The sequence below is a fragment of the Ictalurus punctatus genome, chromosome 15 (assembly GCF_001660625.3).
Source record: "Ictalurus punctatus breed USDA103 chromosome 15, Coco_2.0, whole genome shotgun sequence".
Lineage (NCBI taxonomy): Eukaryota > Metazoa > Chordata > Actinopteri > Siluriformes > Ictaluridae > Ictalurus > Ictalurus punctatus.
The window spans coordinates 19,765,227-19,786,439 of record NC_030430.2 but is presented as its reverse complement, the minus strand read 5'-3'; the positions used below and the strand labels follow the sequence as shown (position 1 = coordinate 19,786,439).

General features: G+C 42.2%; 1 protein-coding gene across 4 annotated transcripts in view; it reads right to left on the bottom strand.

Moving 5' to 3' along the window:
• The window catches only part of casz1 (castor zinc finger 1), an 83,183-nt gene that overhangs the window by 25,434 nt on the left and 36,536 nt on the right, over positions 1 to 21,213 (bottom strand). For all 4 annotated transcript variants that reach the window (XM_017486867.3, XM_017486868.3, XM_017486866.3 and 1 more), the window contains exons 2-5: positions 10,672 to 11,238; positions 4,819 to 5,692; positions 3,401 to 3,466; positions 327 to 417 (exon numbers count right to left, since the gene is read on the bottom strand). In XM_017486867.3, coding sequence (XP_017342356.1) covers positions 327 to 417; positions 3,401 to 3,466; positions 4,819 to 5,692; positions 10,672 to 11,238 — 1,598 coding nt within the window. The remainder of the gene's footprint in view (positions 1 to 326; positions 418 to 3,400; positions 3,467 to 4,818; positions 5,693 to 10,671; positions 11,239 to 21,213) is intronic.

Genomic DNA, 21,213 nt, shown 5'->3' with positions numbered 1-21,213 from the left:
TATATACAGTTTTATTTAATTTATTTTAATTTACTTTCGTTTAGTCCAGTTTAAAGATGAAATGTTTGATGGTTTTGGTATTAATGAGTGCAACTTTTCATCCATCTTAATTAAAACCAAATCCCTGTCATTCATTATATTTCTTCTGAAATCTTTATTAGACTGGATACATTGGGACTCCATCATTACAGTATATCTACAGCATTGATGGGAGATAGAGTGCTCTATTTAACGCTACAGCATACTCTGTGCGTGTGTGTGTGTGCGTGTGTGTGTGTGTGTGTGCGCATGTGTGTGTGCGTGTGCGTGTGGACAGGTGATCTCACCTGATAGTTGCACTCAGGGTCCATGCAGTGGTAATGCTCTCTGTACTGATAGGCACAGTGCACATGTCCACAGTGCTGGCTCCCTGAAAACCTGCGAACACAATCAACACCAAATCATTACAGTCACCTTTCCAGATCAAGATATCTGCTCCGGTATAACAACAAAACAGTCGCTCTGAAAGAAATGCTTTTATGTGCAATTAAAAGCATAACCTTTTGCTGAATGTTCCGAATGAATGATTTTCAGCCACTTCTCGCGAGGAAGTGAAACACGACCTCTATCCGTGCAGGGCTGAGCTTTAAAGGGCAATTTAGCCCTTTTATCCTCGACTGATAAACACCCTCACACTGACAGAATCATCTTCACGGAGCGCACGAGCCATTACTGGCGACTACAAACGCGGACAGAAAAGCGAGATCTCATACCTGCCCACGCTCCCACAACCATGTGATTACAATTCACACTTCAGTCACAGCAATCTCTACCAAATTAGTTCCATTGGCTTCAGAAGCAGTAGGTAGACTCTTATTAAACTGTAACCCCAGACGTAATTCACTCATTTGCCCGTGCTTTAAACCCTGCCAAATCAGCGCTCGACACTCCAGGTTAACAGGCTGTGCTTTAATCAGGGAAAGGTTAGGCCTAATAGAAAGGTTTGAGTGTGTCTGTGTGCTCCCCTCCCCTTCTTCCCTCTCCTCGCTCTCCGTGTCTGACTGGCCCGGGCTGCGGCAGATTGGCACTGCATTAAAGAGGCCCATTTCCTGAGTGTTTACAGGCTGATTATAACCCTGACGATGATGACTGTTAAAAACCTCCAATTACAGCTCAAAACACACAAATAAACATTTGCATTGCTGCTGCCAAGCGCACCATCTGCCGAAGCAGACAGAACACGGAGAAGTAAAAATGACATTTTTCTCTCGGAGCCGGATGTTTTCACCGATCACACTTGGGAAGTCCGTATCAGAGCGAAATGATTACTTTTGTTTCGTTTGCCGTTCGGTTTGGGTTGGTTTCACACTACAAGGCTGAAAGTGTCCTTTTCATTGCTCGTAAATATAGCGACGGACAAAGGTCAACGAAGCTTCGCCAAGTGAACGAAGTCATCACAAAAAATAACTCGGTGCATCATATCCACCATCTGTTTGTTCAAAAGTCCAGATATTCAGAGCACATCACACCTGACGGACTGTCCTTTGGGTCAATTTAGCAGCTCACATCTACAAAAAAAAAAAACCCCACACACATCATGTCTGGGTCACTTCTTGCAGTAGACTCGATTCGGACTTGAATCCCATTCGCGATTGGGAATGGGAACCACGCCCGAGTTTAACTGGAACTGGACACGATAGCCCTCGACTCACTCAGAACCATGCTGAGGGGGAAAAACACACCAAGCTTCAATTCGGATTAAACACTCCGTATGTGAAAGCAGCCTAAGAATGGTATGAATGGCACATTTTGTGTTACAGAGGACGTGTGGTGTGGTTTGGGTTTCGTGTGCTTTAAAAAAAGAAAAAAAAAAGAATCCAGACCGTGCCTAACAGCCCCCGAGAGTGCCACACTCGCACACTCATCGCTCTGTTCATCCTTGTGTACATTAGGGTCTGTTGGGAAAGCGGTCCACCCCTCTGCTCATCACCCAGCTGTATCGCTTTGCCGGTGGACAATTCCCACTCGCCGCGTCAGGGGGCTAATGGGCCGCTGCTATTCAGCAGCTGATTAAATATTAATACGGGCACGATACAGAGATTGCCGCACATCTCCCGTTACAATGGAGACGCGCCGATCAAAGTGTGAGGCAACGGTGGGTGCGCGAAAGCGTTTAAGAGGCAAAACTGCGACTAAACACTACGAAGGAAGTGTTTTAAACCTCAAACTCTGGAGGAGCTCGGAGATAAAGAAGTTTTTTTTTTTTTTTCCCCTTCTCTTTTTTCCTGCAGGGGGGTGGGTGGGTGTAGACGAGTTTACAAAGCTGCTTTTTAGTGCGAGTGTGCTCTCATTAGCGTGGAAGCCAGCGAAGATCCTCCCCCAGTCCCCCCTCCCTAAGATGTACCAGGCCGCATTTGCCCTTTTTATGAGTTCTCATTTTCCTTTTTTCTCCTCCTCTTCTTCCCTTTCTTATTTTCCCCAACACGGAAATTGAAACTGTATCTGGGCTTATCTGCTGCCTCCCCGCGCATCAACTGCCGAGATGTTTAGACAAATTTTATGCATTATGCAGTGCAAATATCAAAACAGTTCTTGGCAGTGCCAGCAGAAGCCTCATTAAAAATTCCTTAATTAAATCTTCTTGCAAAATGTAATCAGTCCAAGGAGGGTTTTTTGTGTGTGCGTGTGTATGTGTGTGTGTGTGTGTGCACGAGTAAGTGCGTGTGTCTGTTAGTGCCAGGGCTTTGATTTGTGGCCTTCATGTTACGGCTTTGGGAGACTAATCATTTACGCCACAGCCTCAGCCTCTTTGAAACGCCGTTTTTTCTCCCTTTAAAACCTGAATAAATAAACAAATGATAATCACCTTTCTAGTGTCACGGCGAAATGAACACAGAACCCGATACCGCAGCACACTGAATCTATCTCTATGCTTTGTCTGGATTTGTGAATGTCTGTCATTTAGTTCATTCAGTGTCTTCATTTGTGGCAGAGATATTGAAAATGGAAAAAAAAGGGGGGGGGGGGGGGGCTGTTATCTGAGCAGCTCGTTTTCTTAGAAAAACTGCTCAGGAGTGTGTGAACACAGGGGAGTCGGCTTATAAAAAGCAGCTAATGTGTGAAACGTATTTGCAAACGTTTCCCGATGTTTGCTTAAGATTTCACAGCCTTTGCCATCATTATTACATGAAGCGCAGTGTTGGCAGGAAGTGTGGTACTGCCAAAGAAATGACTCACTTACTGTATGTAAATTCATCTTCCTGCTTGCTTATAAGTAATTTATAGTCTATGCACAAAAGCTATTTTGCCTACATACTTTAATAGTCTATAAAAACACAGCTCCAAATAAATAAATAGGAGGGGAAAAAAAAACACACAAAGAAGTTGCTCGGAATGTTTGACAGGATGGATCTTTTCATACCTGGCGATATATTTCTGGTAGACGTTGACGTCCTCTGTCACGGGTTTCTCCGGAGGAAGGCCGTTTCTGTTGTGGTGCACAGAAAAGGGATGGAATTAATGGCAACGCGTGCTGTCGTTAATAATAAAAAAAAAGCTGTCACAATATTTAGTTAAGCATCTCGAACTCTGGTCTATCAATAAACATTTTCGAGCATGTCACAGCAGTTTTATTCGCGGATGAATCAGGGAGGTATAACTGAACCTTGATGCATGTCTTCCCAAAAAAAAAAAAAAAAAAAAAAAAAAAATGGATGCAGTGCGGGGATGCATAAATGATTCATTTTTTTATCTTGTGAGTGCACAAATGGAAGGATGAAGTGATGAGGCGAGGCGAGTCTGACGACGACTATGTGCTTGTGTGTGTGTGTGTGTGTTTTTTTTTTGTTGTTGTTTTGTTTTTTTTTGTTTGTTTTTTTTTAAACTCAACCGGGTGCGATTTGAAGGATGACTAAAGCTCTTATTGCTGCTTTTATCATCGTCTGAACAGTGACTCTGCGTGCAGCAGGTTCTCCACAAACCTGGCATTGGCGACAATGTGAGCAGCTCCACGCGGGGGTTAGCCCTCAGGTTAATATACCTCTTAAGGCGTTGGTTTTGACAGTGGATTACCTGCTGTGAGTGCATTGCTCATAGGTGTGCATGTTTGAGTGTGTGTGTACTGTATGTGTGCGCACTCTGATGAAGAAGAGCCTGAGGATGTCATTGAGATAAACCTTAAGTACACAAGAAGTCACGATTGAGCAGAGACAGCCCCAGCACTGCAAGGGCCCCATAGACTAGTTTTAAAATTTAGTATCCAACCCAGCAGACCTTCGATTTAGCCACATTCCCACACTAATCAAACCAGAAACTGTTACACCAAGAGCTAAAAGAGGAAATACGGCTAAAGCTGCAACGCCAAAGCTATATGTAATATATAATGGTTTAGTCCTTCTTTGAGTTCTTGGAAAATAAGACGCCAGAACAAAGTGTTCCACAGAGAAACTGACCGGAGAAAAATGAGACTACAGTGTGAAAATGTATTAATTTGCATCCCATGGCGACACAGTTTTTAGCAGTAATATATCTAACTATCTGGTATCCATGATCTAAACATAGACTTCTAGGGTGTAATGGGTAATTCATTCAGTGAGGGTGAGAGCCAACCATATATCATCACTGCCGTGCCAATGGTGGGGGCTGCCGGGTCTGTAGTGATCGAGTGTAGCTAGTTCAAGAGCAAAGCGTCTAAAAATTAAACCCCTGATTCATTTAGACGATCATGTTAACACAGAGAACCAATATGCTTCATCCAGCGTGTAGCCATGGTGGTGGCCTGATTTAACTTTTCAGATCTGGTGTGTATATGTGAAATGTGAAATGTACAGGGACTCTTACTTGACTGAGGAAACAGTTCCAGTAGTGATGGAGTCAGTTTTGGAGAAGCTGGACTTCATGTAGTCAGTGTTAAAGCCCATATGGCCCACCTGGTCTACCGGTAAGCATGGGGGTCCAACAGCTCCGGCAGAAGCGGCTGTTGGAATCACGGGCGTGCCTGGGGTGCCCGGTGTGGAGGACAGAACACTAGGCATCATGGGAGAATCACCCTTCCCAGGGAGAAGCTTCTGGATGTTTCGTATATCATATTTGGAAGGCCGGCCCACTTTACCTGTTTTGAAAGCAATTGCTCCGCCCATATCAGGGTTGCCTTCTCCTGGCTTGAAAAGGTGCAAGTACTTGACATTCTCCAGGTCATATTTGGAAGGCCTCTTATAAGCATTGCCATTCTGTTGCCTCAGGCTCTCACCCATCTTCAGCTTCTGGATGAAGAAGTCATATTTGGAGGCACGGGATGCCAGGTTGTGGGTAGGAATGCCAGTTGGGTTGCCACTGATCTGGGCTTGCTTGTGCTCCACACTGGTGGAAAACATCTGAGTCTCAGGTCCTGGGAGGGAGGAGGAAGGATGCAGGAGTGTGCTGCTTTTTTCCGGCGTTATTTTCGAGTTGAGCTCCTCGGGTTTGGTGTGCATGGGCCAGGGCAGAGCTTCTCCGGCCTTCAGCTTGCGGATGTACTCCTCATACTTGGAGAAGCGTGCTCGGCGCGTGGCCTCCTCACTAGTCAGGGATGAGGGGTCTGAGGTAGCGGCTTTCATCTTCTCAAAACTGATCTTCTTGGCCAGCTCGTCACGGCCCTGCTGTTCATCGTAGCCAAACATGTGGAGGAACTCGTTCATGGTGCTGGCTGCATAGTCGCGCAGGACAGAGGCTTCCCCTGCGGAGTAGAGTTAACACAACATCAAGGTTTAACCCACATATTGATGATTAAGCCTTACGTCAAGTAACGACGTGATGTCGTATAAACTTTGCGTATACTGCGTATACTGTAGGCTTGTGCGCTATGACAAAAATATTATAATCATGATATGCATCACAGTAAATAGGTTTCATAACAAACTGCCTAAAAAACAGTAGTGTGTTGTAGCATCTCAAACACAGTAGCATTTAAAAAAAATCATTTTATAATCCTTTTATTTATTGCCTGCAAAAATATATTAACACTGCAAAGGAGATCTGAGATCTGTTAAAAATGTAAATATTTTTCCAATGTAAAGATTGAAACAGTAGAAAACTTTATCGTACATAGGGTACATTTAAATATCATGTCATGGACCCTTTTATGCAATTCTGTCAATCATGCACTGTTTTTGCTATAACACTTGCACATACAGTGTGGGAAATATTGAACCGGTTGCCACATAAACTTTCTTCATTTACTTGAGCAATGAAAGTTCACTTTTTCTTTTAAAGTTAATTAAAACACACTGTCCTCCCCAAGGACAGAGCAAAAATGCAATAAACGCATAGTTTAATTGCGTTATGTAGAAATTAATTCTGCGCCATTAACTTTCATCCAGGTTGGGGCGAAAAGGTTCAGGGAGATGGGCTGGAAGAAAATGCTTTGGTCTAAAAAGCAGGAACTACTAAGACCATGTGGGTTAGTTCACTATGTGTGTGTGTGTGTGTGTGTGTGTGTGTGTGTGTATATATATATCTATATCTATATCTCTCTTTATATATATATATATATATATATATATATATATATATATGTGCGTGTGTGTGTGTGTATAAATATATATCTATATCTCTATATATATGTATGTGTGTATGTATATATATATATATATATATATATATATATATATATATATATATATATATATATATATATATATATATATATATATGTATATGTTTTATACAGTATATATGAATATAGACAGGAATATACACTTGCATGAAAGGTACACACCTCAAGTTTCATATAGTGTTTATATGTACATGTAAAAATGTCATTGAGGTAGTTTGTCTGTCAGGAGAGCTGGCATGATGCTTGAACCATGCTTTAGATGACAACTTCGCCCCGGTGTCAGATACACTCCCGGGACTCATGGCCTCTCCCTCTCTCCATCCTGGCCTTAAGCCAGCTCTGCTCCAGACCTTTTCTTCATTTATTTGATTGCTTTTTTCATCGCCGGCAAACGTAAGAGCGGTAATGCGAGCCACGGCCTTGGTAATTAATACCAAAATATTTCAGCTTTGGTCTCGTATTTCTGTGTTATGGCTAAATCGGTCCGCCCGATCCCCCCCCACCCCCACCCCTTTGCTTTTCACATCTCATTCTCAGCATGTAAAATAATCCCCAAATTTCCATCGCAGCATCAGGGTTACTCCTCTCCATAGCACATTACAATGAAAGGTGATCTGGCAGATTGAAGGATCATGAAAAATTTAAACGAACTATATTGAGGCATTTTAGAGGAAACATCCGCTTCTTTGTTTTGGGTAAAATGCTCGGGTAAGGCATACAAACGTTGATGATTACAGAAATGCAAAGGAATTAACAGTGTTTAGACGTAGAGTACATTTATTAGGCTGAATGAATGATAAGGGCTGATTTATTTTTGCAGATGGGATTTCAGCCTTCTGATACTGTAGATCAGGGCATAGATCATTTGAGCTGTTTTATGGCAAAAGCAAATTTTTTTATTATTGAATTCCTAATTAATAATTAACGTCTTTTAGCAGTGACAAGAACATTTTTAACTGGTTAAAGAACATGACTCACTCTGATAAGGCTGGATATCAGTCATAAATTTGAAATGTAGTATCTCTACGTTCACATAGGACGTGACTGCTTCGAGGTTGTCATGTTGGGTCATGCGATTTTACCCCAGCTTTAAAGTAAGCACAAGGTCTTTAATCTCTATTCCTGAACACTTTCCAAGGACACTAATCACAGCCACTGCATGTCTCTGGTCTTATTTCACCCATAGGTTTTCAAACAGTAGGGAAAGTCCCATCATTTCCTTATAGAAATCCCCCTCTGCTGCTCAACGTAGCTATCTATGATTACTGTCATTTGCCGTAATGTTTAGTAAAATCTGTATTTGCAGGCTTGTTCTGTTTTTCTGTATCCGTGTAAATACCCATAGTACTAGAACTAGTAATGTCAGGAGGAACAATTACAGCAGCTGTCTTAGTTAAAAAAAAAAAATTAAAAAATTTTTTAAGTATAAAAATAAAAGTAATGTTTAGACGAATGTTGTTTTTTTTTACGTGTCGAACCCACTATCAATGGCGGTGCAATGATTAGACTCAAACTGTGCACATTAAGCCAGGACCTGAGAGCAGATAACCTTTTAAAACAACATGTAAATGAGCTTTTCTTCTCCAACCTTATCACACATCCTCCTAATCATGCCATGTGCATGTGGCTGGGAAGCCGCGGCTTTGGCGGAAAGGTGTGATTTGCCTGGCTGCGCTCCCGACTCGCTTGCTTTACCTCCCTCCCTCACTCACTCACTCACTCTCTCTCTCTCTTTCTCTCATCACTGGAGAGTGTAAAAAGAAGTACCCTTAGTCTTGCCACTTTACGCTGCCACATTCCAGCCTGTGACACAGTCCTTGTCTGCGTTTGAGGCCACTGAGCTACATTTTTTTCCCTCACACCATGTGATAACAAATAGACACTAGGCTATATCTCTCTTTTGCTGGCCAAACATGGCCATCGTATCCCGGGGTGAGCATCTGAATGTGTGTGAGAAGGGAAGAAATGATTAGGACCCACTTATGGTGGGGATGGGGGGTGGGGGTGGGGCGCTATTTATGGACTAATCAAGGATTTACTGGCAACTTGAGTACGGCAGGAACATGTCATTCAGTTTGTTTTACTTATTTATTTTTTAAAATGTATTTTATAAGGGGAAATAAACAAATGAGAAAAAAACTAATAATGCTTATAAGAAGTCACCAATTAATAGTGAATACAAATAGTATTCCTATTAAACTACTTACACTTGTTCTACAGATTTAAAAAGAAACTACAGAAAGAAAAAACTAAAAAATACCCCACAAGACTAAAAGGAATGCATATAACCTTTGAAGAGTCTAATTGTACCCATGGTCCAGCTGATACGATCTGAAGCTCATCTCTCTGACTGCATTAACAGTCGCTTTTTTACAGAGCCGAATTTTTTTTTTTTTTTTACGGCCTGTGTGCGAATTCTGCGAGGCGTCAAAGTGCTGCACGAGGAGCATTCTGGGCTCGTGGAGCTGATAGGGAACCCACACAGCGCCTCGAAGTGAGGAGTTAAATGTTTTGAAGGTCGCAGTTTCTCTCATTGATCTTGCAATGTTTGTTAATTACATTGTCACTGATGTTGTGAGAGATAATTAAGCCACTATGTTTATATGCATAATTATGTGCGCTCCGCATCAGCCTTTGAAAGACAGCAGCGAGGAAAGGGAAGGGGGGAAAAAAATATTTTAATTGTGAACCGCGCAGTAACACGGCAATATAGATGCCCTAGTTACAATTAACAAAAGAGGAGGAGGAGGAGGAAGGGGGGGAGGAAGAAAAACAAGTCAAAAGAAAAAGAAAAAAAAAAAGAAGCGTGTGCTTGATGTAGCCTTGAAACACTTTGCCGCTGCTGTGAGATGCACTGTAAACTGGTGCCGTCAAAAGGTGTAGCGTATTTCATGTGTCACATTTAGAGGAAGCTTATTTATTTATTTATTTATTTATTTATTTATTTATTAACAAATAGAACTAATTAAAACCACAAACATTTGCTTAGAAGACTTTCAATAAGACGAGACCACTTTCCGGCGGTATAGGTGCAAGGTGGGAAAAGAAGAATTAAACTGCCACAGGCAAACAGTCATGCTAGTGGAAAATGACATGAAATGGAAAATAGGTCTTTTGCAAAGTGAAGTAAAAAGAAATGTACCAGATCAACCATATTTTAACTGCTGTACTGAAAAAAAAAGGGGGGCAGCAGTGCCTTATCTGCATTTGTTATCTACTTCAGCTTGAGTAGTATTGCGCTTCGAGCACTACTGTACCTCACAGATCGCAGATAAGTCTGTGGCCAGTCTCAAAGTTCAGCCCGTTGTTAAGCAGTAAATATTTGTTTTTGCTGTTTTCTGGTGTTATTGCCACTTTATAGGATATGCCAACAAGTTTGCCATCTAATCTGACTGATAGTAATGCCTGATACTAAGAAGAGAAAGCACAAGCATTCAAGGCACATGTTTTTTTTCTTCTTCCAGAGGTCAAAAAGCAAACTACTTGGATGGTACACAAGTGCAATTAGGCTGTTTTTGCATGTAAGGTGCTCATAAAAATATGAGCTCTCGCTGAACTCTTCTCCCACCATGCACATGTAGCTGTCTCTTCGTTTAATGCGTCATACATGAGATGCATTCAGTGTTACAGAGTTACTCTGTAATGGCAGAAGGCTTCAAGCAGATGAGGCTTGGCTACTATAGCACTGGATTTGGTAGGTAGTAAAATAAAACACTCAAAATATAATCCTGGGTGTAATATAATATTCAATCTGCCCTGCCAACACTACCGGCTTTCTACTGCTATGTGTATAACACAGTTTTCTCTGTGAGCCTGATCCAAATATTCAGTTATTGTTGCAGGAAATCACATAAGTTCCTGTCTTCCCAGTTTCACCTGTCAGAATAGTGTCACTGGATATTCGTGAAGTAACTCTAGATAGCACTTTTAGATCAAATAAATAAATAAATAAATAAAGCGTTTAAGCCTGTAAGAATACAGCTCCATTTCCTGTGTCAAAGTCTCCTTGGGTTTATAGTTCTTGAATGTTTTGAGGTAAGATCAAACTAAACTAACATCTAAGGAAGATGTTTTGAGTGCTCTTAACGCTGGATTGGTACCTGGAGAAGAGAAGGAAGCTTGGCAGTTAGGGGTCTCACTGGACGGCGGGTAGCTCGTCTCTTTTTGAGGACTATCTGAGTCCCTGTCATCATGGTAACTGCCCTCGTGGGACATAGGCATTGCTTCGGCTTCGTCCCCATTGTCTTCTTCGTCGCTGCAGCCTTTGGGCTGTACCATGTACACGCCCTCTGGAGGCCCATCTTCTCCGCCATTGGCTTTGGACCCCTTTGGCTCGTCGTCTTCGAAGGATGCCGGGTCATCAGCGTACTCGCCGTTCACCCACTTCTCGATGGCCTCGCGCCGTTTCTGGTCCTCCTCTAGGCTCTGGCCCAGCGTCAAGCCTTCGGAGAAATCGCTATCGGGTCTGTCGCCCTCGTCGTAGTGCGAACTGCCCCGCTCGCTATTGTCCGCCAGGCTTGGGTCGCCCTCGGCGTTCTGGGAGCTGCCATCATACACCACCTGCCGGCTCAACTTGGCACAGATAGCGTTGAGTTTTAGGCCACCTTTTCTTTTGGCGGCCATCGTGGATTTTCCTGAGGTCTTTTCAGTGCATAAACCCCTTTCAGCTACAAATAAGAAAGAGACACAGAGAGGGGAAAAAAGCAATTTAGACAGGAATTGTTGATAACTAAAGCAATATTGTAATTCCATGACTATGACCCTTCTCCTCAGATACAATTATACAGCTACAGATGAGGGTTAACAAAGCGTTTCAGAAGAGTGATGCTGTTCCTTCATGGCTTTTACATACGGTATAACAAAGGCTTTCACTAGAAATAATGAAGTATTCTGACTAAAAGCTTCAGTGCTGATTCTGCCTCTATATTTTTCTTAAAATAGTCAAGTCAATTCACCAATTCAACAATAAAAAAGGAAGAGTTAAGTTACATGTATATACTGTAAGTACCAAGAGAGAGAGAGAGAGAGAGAGAAGATGAGAGGACAAACTTCATCTTTTCTGTCACTGAGAACCTAGAAGCAAAAAGACGACTAGATCACAATCAGACCCCCAACGGCGCACTGAGCAGCCACTGCATTGAGATTTAATCCTCGACATGACAGCAGAATAAAAACAGCCAGACACTGTAGACTCTCTTTACCTAAAGAGGCCCAAGCTCCTGCCAATGAGAGCTCTGTTCAGCCTTAACTCTGACAGCAGGGGGACATGATGGCCCTCTGCAGAAAGCTCTAGAAGTCACACAAAAATGGCATAAAGGCAAAAGATGGAGTTTTCAGCCAACAGCTGTTAGCATTAAGCCTTTAACCCAGCATCACCTTCCTGGTCGACAGTTACTGTCATGGCGTTCTGGAGCCATGTGGAGTCCACAGTTTGCTATTTTCAATGCTCAAACACCTGACTCGACTCAGTGGCAGATTATGAGACTTAGCAATGGTGCAACAGGGCAATGGTGGCTCAGTACTTAAAGGCTCTGGGTTACTGCGAAGCTGCTACTGTTCGGCCCTTGAGCAAGGCCCTTAACCTTCAGTTCTATGAATGTAAGTCGGTCTTGATAAAAGCGTCTGCCAAATGCCATCCATCCATCCATCTTCTACCGCTTACTCCGTGTCTGCCAAATGCCATTCATGTAAAATGTAATGTACTTAGTAGGTGTATTAGAGCAGGGGCATGACCAAATGGTGCTGGAATTCTGGACTCTCCAGGACTAGCATTGCAGTCAAAAAATTAAGGAGACAAAGCGATTGGTAGAACTTCAGATAGGAAGCTTAGTTAGTTTAGCTTAGCTAGCATGGTTTGTTTTTCTAAAACTTTAATAAACTTCTTTGAAAGGCCCTAAATACCAGTTCACATTACTGTTGTGGAAATCCCCAGTAACAATAATCCAACGGAGATGTAAAAGGGTTGCATATGTTTTACTAGGCAGATATTTTTGGTCATTTTTAATCTGAAAGCAGGAACTCTTGAAGACTCTTCAGGTCATATTTAGTACAGAACAGCAGCAGACTTCTAAAACTGTTCCACTGTGGAAGTTCCACAGGATGGTGTGGTATAAAAATGTCAGGTTGGTGGTCTTTTAGAGATCAAAACGTTTATCTTAGATTGAAACACACACACACACAGAAAGACCTACACTTCCTGTGTGCACCTTATTGACTAGAGGAGGCCAAGCCTGCTGATGTTTTTTCAGAGAAGGAATGTGTGTGCATTTGGCACAGAGGCTCCAGATCTCACCTGCACCGTCCAAGTGGACCATATGGCAAGCGTCGCAAGCCAATCAAAAATATATTAACCTTAAGCTAATGTATTAGATAAATAATCTGTAATAAATGTTTTCCTAGGTGACCCTCTGTATTTTTACAGGGTTTTCTTTCTTTCTTTTTTTTTTTTTGGATCACAATCCTCTCTGTAGTTCTTTTATGTGTTCATAACACGACTGATTCATGCCTTACTGAAGCTCACTTTTAATTAATCTTTCCGTGTGTACTTTTAAGGTGATCTTTGTCACATTTCTTCATCCACAACACACGGCCAGAACGGTTCTCATACAACTTATCAATCAAAATCAGTGGACATACCATTCTTGTGCAAAGACATGCACCAGATGACCTAATCAGGATTTCCCACTCAGTCATTCCATTACTTCACTATTACTCCACATTGTCTCCATTTTTGTTTAATTTTTTTTTTTGTTGTTGTTTTTGAGAGTTAAGTACACAATACATGCAGCTGAAGGTTACACTGTGCTGTCAGACAGTGTCCTGGGGGTCCGGTGGCCTCAGCACATGCTTTCTCAGTTACTGTGTTTGTGCTCAGCCCTTCCTCTCTGAAACAATAAGCTGAGGAATTATGCGTCGAACGTCGTCCCGCGTCTCTCTGTAACGCACACACACTGCTGGAATCTAAACACCGCTGAACGGCAGGTTTTCACCCCGAGACAATTGCAGGGCCGGGGTGAAGGGTTCACGCTGTAAAGGGCAGCAATTTAAGACAAAAAAAATCAGCTGGAAAAACTATTAGGAAGTGGAAGACATAAATTCTAAAAGTATTTTGTCAGAACACCTCCAAAGGAAGCTTGAGGTAATTTGGGTGTAACTGTACAGGCCATTTTTTCGGGGTTACTGTTCCACTATTTCATACTTTAAGTACAGATTTCCTGAACAGCGCAATCTAGCTTCACCTTATAGGAAGTGCTTTCTTTCCATTATCCATGATTTGTGTGTATTTTTACTAACAAGCACACAACCTCATTTATGTAATTATCTAATCAGGGAATGGTGTAGCAGCAAAGCAATGGATAAAATCACACAGATACAAGTCAAACATCTCTTGCTGATGAGAGAGGTCAGGTGACCTTTGTGGCAGGACTGGTTTGAGCTAATGGGAAGGCCTCGGTAACTCAAAAAACCACTCGTTACAACCGTGGTGAGCGGAAAAGCATATCAGAGTGCATGATATGTGAAATATTGGAGGCAGATGGGCAACAACAGCAGAAGACCACATTGGTTTCCAATCCTGTCATCGAAGAACAGGAATCTGAGACTACAGTAAGCACATCAACTCATCAGCGACGTGTTTCTGCCAACAGAACTTACTTTTGTTTTGTTTTTCGCACCATTCTATGTAAAGTCTCAATACTTTTCTGCGTTAAAATCTCATTAGATCAGCAGTTTCTGAAATACACAATGTTCACATGTTCTGTATGGTTTTATTTACTGTGCTGCAGCTACACGATTGGCTGACCGGATAACTGCATGCACGTGCAGGTGTACTGGTGTTCCTAATAAAGCGGCCTGTGAGTGTATGTTGTTTTATACAGTCTGCCGTACATTAAAAGACTCGTGTTATGTCAGGACCTGCGGTTAAAAGAGTAATAAAAGAATTATACAAGACAGAGGTGAAAAAACAGGCCTAGCCACTCATAACCGATGATTTTGAGTACACGCCTGCCAAACCGAGCTGCCTCTGCTTTTGCCGACACTGCCGATTGCTATGGTAACCGTGCTGTTTACCTCCAGTCGTTTGTGTGCACGATAGCGTACAATGCGATAAAATCAGCGGGGACAAAAATGAAAGCGCAGGCACTCACGCGGGAGGCTTTCCAGCTCTCATGGGACCACCGTTCACGTTCACAAAAATAGGTGTAACAAGCAGCAAAGCCCTATTAATTCCACACTCTGACCTGCTTTTCTACGCGCAAGCGAAACGACAGGGATTCAGCCGGGTCTCGGAGGTGCTCGAAGATGCTCGTCCACCTCGAGTTCATAAACGAAGCGGCAGGGATCATCATAACTAAACCAAACTTGTTTTTCTTAAGTGGATATGTTTATTGTAACCCTGACAAGATTTTCGCAGAAAGACTGCAGGGCTGGAAGGCGGGTAATCCCGTTACTGTATAAGGAGAAAACCTTTGCGGGGGAAAAAAATGCTCCAAGTATTTTAAACAATTTCGACAATAAGAGCGAGAGAGGTCTTGCGTTTTATCTGCACAGCCCAAGATGTACATCAAAGGCCTCGTAAGTCCTGCTTCTTGTCAGAACGGAGCTACTTTGCCACAGCGAATGCTAAAAAAAAAAAAAAAAAAAAAAAAAAAAAAAAACGAAATAAAAACACTCTTTAGAAAAGAAAAGAAAAAAAAAACGAAAGCTCTCTCCTGAAGCCAGTCTGTCACGGCTCTCCAGACTCTCCATGTCTTCTTGTTTAATGCGGAGCTTCTGTTTATGTGCCAGAATGATATCATGCCCAATCAAGTGGTGTTTCAAATCCTAATAATGCTGTTGGAAGTGCATTATTTGTGCGAACGTGTGCAGACTGTAATCAGCCTGCCAGAGTGGGGAAGTGGCTGTTAATGACTGCATAGATTGGCATGCCCTGTCCCTCTCTCTCTCTCTCTCTCTCTCTCTTTTCTCATTCTCTAACAGACAAGGTATACCCAGAAACTGTAGGAGATGACATATGCGTTCATCACCTGGCATTTTTACCGCAGGCAGAATGTTCTCGAAACAAGCCACACCACTCCTATTTCCCAACATAGATCTGCTGTCTGCTGCTTTCTATAGGAAATATGTTCCTGTGTGTTCAGCTTTACTGAGAGACTTGTGGCATCTGTCTATAAATCTATAACCTGATCCCCAGTCCGGCCTCGCAGTCATGCGGTGTGTTAGTGGTGTAATGTGGGGAATTCATTCGCCATTTCAGCATAGCTTGACTGACAAGGACAAAACCCCCATCATATGGTGAGTTAATTAATATAAAATAGGCATGGGAAATGCCAGGATTGTAAGAGATTATTTTTCATTATTTAGCACGCTTCACAGTTTCATCGCTTCTTCTCTGCACCTCTATAAGATCCTAACCTCGTCGGCAGATTAAGTGACAAGGCCGGGTTCTTGGCATGTGCCTGCATGAACTCTGTGTCCCTGTTTCCCATGGAAGTCTGTATCCAAAGCTCTCTGTGTATGTGTGTGTGTGTGTGTGTATTCCCTACCCCCTACTCATACTCTTACAAAAATGCACAAGCATCAACCTCCCACACCTGAAATAAAAATAAAACAGCGCTATTCTGTTTTTTATTTTATGAATTTACAGCTTGCAGGACGTGTGTGTGTGTGTGTTTCCACGCTCCCCTGAGGGTGAGAACGTGGGCTCGGGGAAGCCAAGCGGAAAGCCACTGATGGACCAATCCTCCAGTCCCCGGCATCTGGCCCCCTCTTTCACTTTTATTACACAAGAATAACAATAAGCAGGTCCGCGACCCCGTGTCCAGATTTGCCGTAATTTTTTTTTCCAACAGTCTGTGCTGATGCTCCAAATTTCCATTTTCTGCATGCATATTTAATTGAGTTTTGTCCCAGTGGTGCGGAAATGATTTGTTTTTCGCTCTCTGTTCACTTGACTCCTCTTCGGAGTTGGTAACCCTGATTAAGACGTTCGCGTTAATTTCCCAGCGCACACCTTTTTTTTGTGCATTAATGGTTCTGATCGTCTAATTAAAACTTCTCAGCTTCACCGCTGATCACCGCTCGTTGTGCTTCTGACCTGAAGTTTTAATTGCCGCGTCAGAGGCGATAATAATAATTTCTGGGTTCTGATGATTAAAAACAATGACATTGCCGGCTGCATTTTAAAGGGATAGGAGTCAGGGGAAGAGGGTGTTGTTGGGGGTACTGAGTGAGGTGGGAATGTTCTTATAGGGTGAAGACCGGGCCATTTCCCAGAAGAAAACACAGATGGATTTCTTCTTTCTTAGCAGGTTTTGGAGGAAAAACAGGCTTGTTGGGCTTTACTTTTACTGTCATGTGAAAGATCAAAAGACGTTCCGTTGACAAAAACACACACACACACCCTTCCACACACACGCACATACATATGTTTGTCATAGTAACCTTGTTTGGACCTGGACCTGTCACTGACAATTATTAATACAACTAATTAATGCTGTGCATACACCTAAACCTAACTTTCATCTTAAATAAAAGCTAATAAGAAGCCAAATCTCCATACAAGTTCAAAACTGACAGATATCCCAGGATATAAAAAAAAAAAAAAAAACACATTAGTTGCTTTTGGATTTTTCTGAATATATACCGAATTATAATACACAAAATAGTATCCAATAGTGGGTGAAAATCACTATGTTGAATTTCGAACAGTGATTTTCACCCACAAACAAAATCAAATAAACTATTAGCACCGAGGGCGTACGGGCCAAATAAATGGTGAAGTGAGGCTATAAAGGAATGCTGAAACGTGTGGTATTTCATGCACACCCACTTCACTTCCCTCTGTCCTCTTATATCTGATGGGTTCTAATAAATTTTTTCGATTCCACTGCAGGAATCAATCCTTAGTGTGAGGATGCACATCGAGACAAAACAATTACGCCCGGCATATAAATGCACCAAAACAAACTCTTTTTCACTCAAACAACAAACGTTTGAAGTCCCAAGATGTGAGGACGTCGACAAAGACAAAGGCAGACACGCAGACGGACGCAAATCTGTTTTATTATTAATCAGCTGATGCTTGTAGTGTGTTTTTGCTATCAATAAAGCACTTATTGCTTTTAGTCCTGGATGTGACCTTGTACGCTGCATGCTGTCTTTAAGCCGACCTTGAGGGACCTGCTCTGACTTCTTAGTGAACCTCCCTCTCTCTCTCTCTCTCTCTCTCTCTCTCTCTCTCTCTCTCTCTCTCTCACTCACTCTGACCCCCCCCCCCCCTCCCTATTGCTCTTGCAGACAGGAGCCTTCAGCCAAGTACAATACTCCAGCCAGGGACCGCCGCAACTAGCACAAACAAACAAGCCCTGAAAAAACAAAGGCGCACACGGACACACACCATGCAGCACAATGGACACAAAATGCCACTGTATATTTTTAAATGCAAAGCGGAAAAGGAAATATGCTGTAAAGAGGGTAATCAGGCCGCAAAAAAAAAAGCGCACAATTCTAAGAGCAAAAGTTCTAAGGGAAAAAAGGAAGGGAGCTCAATACATTCAACGTTGTGATAGATGAACTTTGTTAGTGACCCTGAGCTTATCCAATAAACTTTTAGCTTAGATGACTGTTGCACAACTAAGGAATGAAGGTATGAAGACTAAACAGGACAAATACTTTCTGGAACTTCATGAAAAGTTCAAGAAAAACATAAATAAATAAAAAAGTCTCTCAACCTTAACATTTGTAACTTAAAGCACGAAACCGAAACCGTTGCTGTTCCGCTTCGGTCAACGACTAGCATCACAGTTCATTTACAAGGGTTTTTCAAATTAATTACGAGATCTGACTGAAACAATCTATAGCATTTAGCTTCTGTGTAAAAGCAGTGCTACAGATGGAGCCAGATTGAACGCGACCCTGGCGGTGGAGGTTAATTAGCCACGTTGGCAGCTCAGAGCTTAGTGGCAAGACCTCTGTGAGGAGCTGGCAGCAGCTTTGGCAGCAGCTTTGGCAGCAGGGCATGGCGAAGGCACTGCACAGAGCCTCCCGACACCTCTCAAGGGTCCTTAAGCCGATACCCATACAGATTAACTGCTTGAGTTGGTTGTATTTCCGTCACGAGGAACCGGTGCCGGTGCATAGGACGAGAGTGCGAGCCAGGGGAAGGTGATGGAGGGAGGAGGAACAGCGGAGAGGTCGGCCGCTACTCGGTGTCAGAGCGTGTCACTCAGAGTCATTATCTGCTAGGATATATTTCATTTAGCAGTTTCTGGGGCCACACTGCTGAGCAAGCCAAGCCACTATTAGGGCCCGTCCTCCAGGGGGAACACAGCACAAGCTGCTCGATTAGGTATCAATTAGGAGTGCAGAAACCTCCACCTGCCGCGTGTGAGAGAGTCGGTGAGAGAGAATGTGAAAGACGGAGACCAGGGCCCCCTGGCAGAGAACCAAGGATGTATATGGCCATTTTATAAGATACACCTTAACCTTTCTCCTTTTCTCCATCTCTCGCGTTCTCTCTCATGAAACACCGTCATCCAAATGAATATCAATAACCTTTGTGCTGAACCTAAAAACTGTTATCGACGTTCAGCTACGCCACCACAATCACCACGACGAATCGTGTCACTCCTTAAACAAGCGTCTCGACTCTTTACCAGCGCATATTTAAAATGAAATAAGGCAGAGCAACAAAGCTTTTAGTAAGATGCAGCTTGACGGGCAGCACGTCCCTTAAGAAACAAGGGGGGAAATTAAACAGGGTGGCTTTTCCTTGGAAACATTTCCAGCTCACATGGAAAGCTTAATTGATTTCCAAGGTTACCTCTTAAAATTTGTTTTGCGGCTCCCTGCGCTCATGCGTGTTTTTAAAGCAATTTCCTCCAATTCTGCCTGCCCACTGCAGGTCCCTGTGTCTTCTGCATGAGATGAGAGGAGGAGGTGACTTTAAGCAAAAAAAACTGCATTTCCAGACAGGAAGCCTCGCTGACAACTTCGATCCCCGGCCACCATTAAAACATTTTCTGTGCTTCACAGACTTTGCCATACCCCCCACCCCCCCTCCCCCCTCCTCCTCTCTCTTATTTAATGCAGGAATGAGTTACAGGTGTCCTCTAAATGTCTGCTGCATCAGGTACAGGGCGAAGGAATTTCTGTGTCCTTCTTCTTACAAAGACAAACACTAGTCAGCACTTTAGGCTTTTTTCAACCGTGCTAAAACTGTCCTGCATCGACCAGCGTCATTTCTTATTGATTTATTTATTTATTTTACCATTATTATTATCATTTTACCTAATACCAAATTATTTTACCCTTACTATTATTATTATTATTATTATTATTATTATTATTATTATATAACTACATGTCCCCACAAGGATCCCCACTTTTTGACTTTGTGAGGACATTTGGCTGGTCCCCACATAGAATACTGCGTAGAGAGAAACAGCAGCTTTCATTAATAATAATAATAATACTAATAATACTAATAATAATACTAATAATAACTATAAAACCAAAAACTATGTGAAGGCAAAGCATTAATTAGGTACATTCATCTCAAAGGAAGGGTCCTCGGAAGGATAATGTGTGTGTGTGTGTGTTTGTGTTTATGTGTGTGTTTATTTGTGTGGCCCTTAGGCTGTAGGTCATGACTTCTAATGCATCTTGGTTTATTTGTCTATAATGACATTATATTCTTCTTCATACACAGTATATTAAAAACTACATTTTGGAATATAAGTTAGAAAGAAGAATCCTGTTGTGACTTAAACGTTTCACAAATTCAAACAGGTATCTGTGTTTTGTTAAAAAAAGAAAAGAAAAAAAAAAAGCTCGAGGAGGTAGAGTGTTGCTTTACTGAAACTGTGTGCTATTTTGGTCAGAGAACACATAAAGGAAGTGTTGCTGGCTGACTCAAACAAAGAATTTGCTTTTGATAAAACCACAACAGCTTCTTGTATATTCTACACTAAAACATTTTGGTTTCCTGATTTTATTTATGCAGTATAGCCTCCTGCAAAACTGAAGCAGCACAACAAGTAAACAGCACAACAGCCTTTTTTTCTTCTTCTCTGCAGTGCAGAAATGTGCAGTTAAAGCGGTGCTGACAAAAACAGCAGGATGAACAAAAATCATTAACACTGTCGGGTTTTTTTGGTTTTTTTTTTTTTTTTTTTTTGCATTGACCTAAATGTCATGAATGCACTGAAGCTTATGATGAGCTTCAGACAAGTGCAGGTTGCAATTTTGCCTTTCGTCGGCATTAGGGTTTGCCTTATTATTATTTTAAAGTGAAAACGGATACTCCGCTGAAGTGCAAATTTGATGAATTACTGTAGCAGATTGCTGTTATTAATTATTAAAACGTATTTTATAAATATTCAAGTCTGTCATGCATCTAATAATGAAGGCTTTGGAGAAGGTTACTTCCAGCACGCATCCTAATTTGTCAGAAATATCACTTTTAATCAAGGCTGTGTCAGGGTGTGCATCTGAACTCTAAAAATACAATCACTGGGTGAACTCACTCACTGTCTCTCTCACTGTCTCTCTCACTCACTCACTGTCTCACTCACTCACTCACTGTCTCACTCACTCACTGTCTCACTCACTGTCTCTCTCACTGTCTCTCTCACTCACTC